We start from the raw sequence: 7,209 nt of genomic DNA on the forward strand, positions 1-7,209 counted from the left end.
AAAATATATCAAAATTAAGATAACTATGACTTAATTCAAGTTTTTTTAAATAGTATTTACAGTTTACTGCAGTCATTATTTAGTTCTTACATGTGTTTAAACATGTTTACTATATTTAGCTTTAATTTTTGTTTTATTGGATTTTACAAACAAAAATCATGAGTCACTTTTCAGTATAAATAAGTATTTTGTTTATTCATCAATAGACAGTCACTCCGTTTCCAGATGTATAAATATAAAGTTTAACATTTCTCACAACAAACAGCACGAACAGACGACAAAAACATTAAATACATAATTAATACTTTCATTTTGGAACAAATCGAGCTCTTATTTACAACATGTACAGACAGAAAAATGGTCCTTCGCTGGATGAATGAATGAAATCAAATGATATTTTTCTGTTTTTCTTTAAAAATGGGAATAATAGTTTTTTTCATAGTGAAAGGGGAGGATTCAGAAGAAAACGGCCTTTTTCTTGGTATCCTTTAGGGGGATTATGAAATGTTTTTTTGGTGAAGAACAGCTGTTGACTTGGGGCGTCCGATGGATCAAAGTGGAGGAATGTAAATGGATGGCCTGCGTCCTCGCCAACTCCACTACACATTGAACAGGAAACCCAATATATATAACTTATGACAATAAAACAACACAGTTCTGCTATATGTACTCAGTATCCCTGCTATGTTACAAGTAGCCCACTGCTAAAGCTATTTTGTTGATCCAAGTGTACACAATCAGGCAGCTCAGTGTTAAATAATATGGCAATATGTAAGAAATAAATTAATAAAGAATAGTAAAAAAGTTATGCAATGTTATCATGTCATATCATGTTTTCTTTTTTTTACATACAGTAGTAATTGATAGAGGTGGGCGATATATCGAAATGTTGATAGTATCCTAAATTTTGGAGATATGCCAAATTAGAATATTGCTCTTTAACTAAAATTATTAAAAATTAGCTCAAAAAGAAACAAGAGTATACTGTAATATTTCTGCAATTTTGTGGTATTTTCACGTTTTTATGCAATAATTGAACCACAAAGGAGACATTTACAGGCACATTTTAGCACATTCCACATTCCTGAAAAGTATTATTATAGAGTTAACAAAACTGAGATATTACCGTAATTTTTTGTCAATATCGCCCACCTCTAGAAGTTTGAAAATGGAGACCTATATTAAGAAAATGGAAAAAAAAACTGTATCTCATGATCTTTATCACTCGTGGTTTTTCGTTGGTAAATATAAAAGTGTATAAAAATCTGAAAATTATAAAAAGTGGCAAAAGGTGAGATACAGCTCAGCGTTTAAGAGAAGATGGTTCTGAGAGTGTTTTGGGGGTGTAAAAGTCCAAGGTGTGGGTACTTTTGGAGTCTATAGCACTTGGTAAATGAGGCTGGGGTCCACTGGAGTCGGGGAGGGCACCTGGACGGAGCCGCCCTGCTCTGGTGTCTGATTGGCCACTTGGGTGGGCGGGGAGGCGGGGCTTTCGGGGGTCGGGATCAGGGTGGTGCTGGTGGTGTCGGTGGAGATCCGCTCCACGATGCTGGACAGGCAGTCGAGGCTGGAGACCACGGAGCTGCGGTCACTCTTCACACCGCCTGAAAGCAGCAGCAGTCAAAATCAGGTTATTAACTGTAGCACAAAAAGATGTATATAGACTGACAGATTCTGAACTCACTCTTTACTTTAAGGCATTTATTAAGGTATAAACTGGTTGTTCATTAATATATAAATCATGTTCTACATAACCATATATTCTACACACTTTAATTAATACACTCCTTATTCCTGCTTATTACAATAAGGTTTTTGTACATGAATTCAATTTGAGCTTTTGGTTAAAAAAATAAAAAAAATACTTGATACGTACAATTAGCAGATGTAAAAAAAGTGCTAAATAAAATAGTGATATAATTAAATTAAAACATTTCAGATGTTTTAATGTTGTAAAAAGACCAATATGTGTCAGAATTAATAAAATAATAAATATTTCAAAATGGTATTGATCGAATTATATCTCTAATTAGGTCTATATTGTTAAGTCTTTAGCCAGTAATTGTTTATGATAGAGTTAAAAGAGCCAATTTAAGCATTTATGTTCAGACATTAAACCTATACATGTTACATTTCTACTTCACTATAATTCTTTTAAATCACAACAAATAATATAAAGAATTATGTAAAAATGCACAAAAGTGAGTGAAATGGCCTCGAGTAAGAGCGGTTATTTGTTTTTTTTGGGCGGGTTTTGGACTAATTTCTTTATCTTGAACTACTTTTATGAGCCGTGGTCAATTACCCCCTTTACACACTAATTACCCAAGTGAAGTGCTGGAGTTGGAAACAGAGCCGCACCGTTTGGAGTCTCAGAGAAATAGGAGTTGTTGTTGTTGTCGTAACTTCCTCTCCTGTTGGACTGGCACGTCGGGCCGCTGAAGTCCGCCTGGAACAAGCCAAGAAACAAACATATTGTTATAGATGTTAGGGATTAGACTGGACAAAAACAAACTATAAACAGCAAGATTGTGTGCTTTTTATGCTTAAACGCTTTAATGTTCTCAATAGAAATATATACCGGTTTAAAACAAATAAATAGATGTTTCTTTGTTGGATATGACGCCTCCAGGCCTCTGTTAAAACAAAGTGCTAATACTAGAATTTTAGTTTTACAGTAAAAAAAATAAATAAAATAAGTATATATACATACTGTTGTTGTTGTTGTTGTTGTACTATTGTATAACTAGACAAGAACTGTTATAATTTATAACAGTGATCTACAAAGAGATCGAGTCAAACCGCGCGCATAAAAGTGAAGCGCTTTGATGACAAGTACATTTGTTCAAAGTCAACATCGAGGTGCGACAGAAACACGTCCATAGAAGAGTTACATTAACTCTTGTGTCAGTTTAATGCTTCAGAAGTGAGAAAAGTGGAAATGAGCCTCCGGGATGTGAAGGCCAAACCGGGCCTAATGTCACTACAGTCACAGCAGAAACGACCTCTCCATGGAAAAGGACTAGGCCTACACTTTTCATCTGACACATATCCCCATGACGACCCCCTCTGTCTCCCGGACGACCCCCGTGTGACAGGTGTCAGGACTCACCATGCCGTCGGAGCAGTTGGAGCGCGGGCTGGAGGCGTCTGAGTCCCCGCTGTAGTGCTCAAGCACCGGGTAGAAGCTGTCGTCCTGGCCTCCCCGGAGCAGCGCCTGCAGAGACTCGATGTAGCTGATGGCGTTGCGCAGGATCTCCACCTTGGGCAGCCGCTGGTTGGGGTTTGCGGTGGTGCAGCGCTTGAGCGTCTCGAAGGCGTCATTGACTTTGCTGAGCCGCCGGCGCTCGCGCAGAGTGGCGGCCTTTCTGCGGTCCGCGTTGGTCGTCTTCCTCTTGCAGGCTTTGCACGCCCACAGCAGGCAGCGGCCCGCCTGGTGGTGCCCGCTGGGCGCGCGCACGTGCTCATCATCCTCCACGTCGTGATGGTGGTGGAGGTGCAGAAGTGAGTTTGGGGATGGAGAAGATGACGGAGGAGAGGAAGAACCGGAGGACGCTGAGGACGCGTGTTCGTCCGGTTTGAGCAGACTCACGTGCACAAGCCGCGGGTCCAGATCCTCAAAGAAGTGCATGTCACTGGTGTTAAAGCAAGGGTCATCGTAGAAGTCGTCCGCAGACGGGAGAGGGAACGAGATATCCGACAGCTCCATTATAGTCTATTTGGTTCGAATGGGACAGGACGGAGGGCGCGTGAGGGCTGTGAGGGGAATGTATGTCCTGTCACTGTTCTGCCTCCTGCCCGCTCCTCAGGCCTCTTAAAAGCCGGACAGCACCCAGGGGCGGGACACGGGGCCTCAGCGACCAGCGCTCTGCAGCCAATCAGAGATCGACAGGAGGGGTTTACAACTTCACGGCAATTTGTGTACAATTACTCCTAACAGAGCAGTAACACAGTAATATACTGCTGTGCGTGCGCACTGTGCCGCGCGCGCGCGCGGGAACACGGTGAGTCTTGACCAGTGAATGAACGTGGATTAAAGAAGAGGCCTGAGCGTGTGTGGGCCCCGGGCCCCGGGCCTTTTGCTCTGTGTTTGGCCTGTTCCTCTGACAGAGAAGGAAGAGCTTTGTGTAAATACAGGCTGCGTTTGGAAAGCCACACACAGACTCACGTGATATCGACATCATATTATTATTTTTCTTCTGTAAATACACTTTTGTAAAGTAAGGCCTAACTCTTAACGGCCAGTGTACGTTATGTACATCAGTGTTATGTACACAAGTGTTATGTACATCAGTGTTATGTACTTCGAGTGCATCTTAAACTCGTACAGGGTAACTTTTTATACGAAAAAAATAAATAAATAAAAATAAAAATGGAACAACGCTAAAAACACACAAATAACCTTCAAACCTCAAAATATGCACCATACACCCCCGCCCAAAAATTGAGGAAAAACTGTTGACAGCAGGTACACATTCTAAAATAAATGTAGCTATCCCAAATACAGGCCAGAATCATCTTCATGCTCATCTTCTATAAGCTGAAAACCTTTATGTTTGTTTGGATTGATCAGATCTGTCGGAGCTGTCCACACACACTTATGCCTTAAACACTTAAACATCCCGGCCTGTTGCATGATGGAACTAATTGGAGAGTTATAATAAGAATAAGCCTGTATATCGGATAACATATAGCTGGCCATTGCTCAGCAGATTTATTCAGACATGGCCAGCAGCAGCAGCAGCAGCAGCAGCAGCAGCAGCAGCAGCAGCAGCAGCAGCACTCTGACCTCTGACCTCTGATCCCATAACTACTGCTTGTTTTGTGACATTGCATGCTCAGGTTTAGACAGAAAGAGTTGGATTGTGTGAAATGAAAGACAACATTAAGTAGCCTATGATTTTGAAACAACAATCAGGGGCCACTTGCATGTTGTAGGTGCCTATTGTTTTTTTCTTCTTCTTCATATTTTATCATAATTCTTCTATCATCTACCATTCGTATTTTATGTAAAACCGAACAAACAGAACATGACACAGCAAGAAAAGTGGAAAATAATAAATAAACAATTGCATATATTGCAATAGATCACAGCTTATTTACAACCAAGGACCCCCAAAAAGTGGCCCCAGTGAAAAGGTAAGACATTAAAATGGCTGTGAAGGACAAGAGGGTCTGGAGGACACTTTTCCCATAGTGTAAATGTCCATGGTGATTTGTGATTGGCTCATTCTGTGCCATCCGTGTCTTCTTTTTTTGCTGCTGCTGTGTATTTGGATATAAAGCTCTAATAAAATGTATCATCTCTTGTTGCTGTTGCAGGAGTTTTGTATCCCACATTCATTGGTGCTTTATTCAGCTCAGTTGACTTTATCTGTACCCATAGGTGGAGCAATTTTCAGGTTTAGCATTAATAACAATATCATGGCACATAATCAAGCAAGACATTCACGTGGCTCACAAAATCACATTTCAATAAACACATTGAGAAATGAATCCCTTAAGATGTTTATATTTCAAATAACCACTTCAACTTCAAGGGAAAAGTGGGGCGAAATCACATTATATGACAATTTTATGTTGGTTACAATACAGGTTTAATTGAAAACTTGAATTTAATAAAAAGGAATGACTATCACTATAGCTAAAAGAAAAAGAAAATAACATTTAAATTAGGACAAATAATAATGATAAACCAGTATATTTCATATCTTTATATTTCCAATTAAAAATGACATTTGATTGAAAATCGAAATGTCTTGATATTAAAAAACCTTGTCCAGATGAATGCATTTGAAACATTTCCCACTTTTTAATGTTTTTGTGTGTTCAAAGTAACAGTGTAAATAGTAGTGTGTGAACCCAGTAATCAAGTTAAATGTCATTGGGTTATATTTAGCTGTGGAGCAGCAGTGGTCACTCGGCGAAGCACTGGGAAGATTTTCAGGCTTGTTGTTTTGCGTGTATCGGATGTCTGTGTGACCTGAACTCGTATACATATTCTAAAATCACATTCAAGCTTCATTTTTCATTTTAACGTTCACATTTTGAACCAGCGAAGTTTCAAAACGCTGTCACTAGAGGGAGCAGGAGGGTGGATGAAGGCCTGGACTCACGTCTGGGACTAATGCAGGTCTAGATGCCTCCAGGAGACAATGGCACGTGGTTAGAAGCTGCAAGCGCTTGAAATATCTGAGGAAATAGTCCGAGATTAGCACTAGCAAAAGTGATTGACAGCTGTTATAATAATGACATCAGCTCATCCTGTTTTGCATTTTGTACAGCTCCTGTGGCACAGAGAGGAGGACCAACACGTGTGGAGGGGGCTGCAGCGACTATGGGCATGAGGCGGGCACCCACTGGGCAATAGTGAGTAAATAAGTATATATAGGCTATAATCACAAACTTGTCAACGGCATATTCTCAGATACTAATCGACACTATTGAAAGTAGAAACATATTTGAAAAAGTGTCATACTAAAAGAAAATCATACAGATACGACACATTTCATATAGTATTCAGCTGGTACAGGCTACATGATATTATTGCAAATAAATACTGATATTTGGGTGCTGAATTTGACATTATATTAACAAGGGTTGATTTTAGACCCATAATGCAACACAAATATACATATGGTCAATGCAGTGATCTACAGAAGTAATAGTGCATTATATAAAAGGTATAGGTTGATATGTAAAACATCCGACCAATAAAAATGAGAAGCATAGTGTTGTTTTTTGCACTCATTTAATTTAATTTGATCACATTGTTATAAAGTTTGCTGCTCTCACAATCCCTGACAGTGGAGCATGTGTGGATACAAAACACATTGTAATACAACATCAAACATTTCTTTAAATACTAAATTAAATTATCACATAATTTCTTGTTACATAATAAACACATTGTTGCATGGACAAAGGAATGGTTCGAGTTACTTTAATATAAATATATAAAAGCTACTACTTGGCCCTGGATCTGCTGGGAATGTTGAGTGAAAACAGATTCTTCATAAACTGTGCGTTATGTTTGCTGTTGTAAGTTCATGGGATCATCTCCTCAGCTCCTCCTGCAGCTCACACAAGAGGTACTCCCCAAAGCGTCCCGTAGAGTCGGCGGTGCACCCCAGTCTGCGCGCGGTGCTCAGCAGGTCTGCTAACTGTTTGAGACGCTCCACACGAGGGCTCACGAGAAGGGACTGGAGC

General features: G+C 39.9%; 2 protein-coding genes across 3 annotated transcripts in view; both read right to left on the reverse strand.

Annotated features, from left to right (window-relative positions):
• Positions 1–167: 167 nt before the first annotated feature.
• Positions 168–3,925, reverse strand: myod1 (myogenic differentiation 1). Of its 2 annotated transcripts, none has more exons than XM_072434682.1 (3): positions 3,113–3,925; positions 2,326–2,449; positions 168–1,604 (listed from the first exon to the last, which is right to left on the reverse strand). In XM_072434682.1, exons 1-3 carry the CDS (start codon positions 3,707–3,709, stop codon positions 1,378–1,380), a joined length of 948 nt encoding a protein of 315 aa, XP_072290783.1. In that variant the 5' UTR covers positions 3,710–3,925; the 3' UTR covers positions 168–1,377. The 2 variants fall into 2 exon arrangements, with proteins under 2 accessions (XP_072290783.1, XP_072290784.1); XM_072434683.1 differs by having other exon boundaries at positions 2,362–2,449; positions 3,113–3,911.
• A 3,097-nt stretch (positions 3,926–7,022) lies between these two features.
• Positions 7,023–7,209, reverse strand: part of LOC140349493 (ferritin, heavy subunit) — a 9,550-nt gene continuing 9,363 nt past the window's right edge. Inside the window, exon 3 of the mRNA XM_072435847.1 lies at positions 7,023–7,209. This exon is cut by the window's right edge and continues 137 nt beyond it. Coding sequence (XP_072291948.1) covers positions 7,056–7,209 — 154 coding nt within the window. The 3' untranslated portion in view covers positions 7,023–7,055.

This window comes from Eucyclogobius newberryi, unplaced genomic scaffold (genome assembly GCF_026437365.1).
Source record: "Eucyclogobius newberryi isolate DKJ021-1_F unplaced genomic scaffold, fEucNew1.0.hap1 SCAF_7, whole genome shotgun sequence".
NCBI lineage: Eukaryota > Metazoa > Chordata > Actinopteri > Gobiiformes > Gobiidae > Eucyclogobius > Eucyclogobius newberryi.

Bases quoted from the DNA above. Each gene is read 5' to 3' on its own strand.
- myod1 (XM_072434682.1), bottom strand. From the start codon at position 3,709: ATGGAGCTGTCGGATATCTCGTTCCCTCTCCCGTCTGCGGACGACTTC. The intron at 2,450-3,112 runs GTGAGTCCTGAC...GGCTTGTTCCAG, and splicing joins CCAACTGCTCCGACGGCATG to GCGGACTTCAGCGGCCCGAC. The intron at 1,605-2,325 runs GTAATTAGTGTG...TGCTGCTTTCAG, and splicing joins AACTCCAGCACTTCACTTGG to GCGGTGTGAAGAGTGACCGC.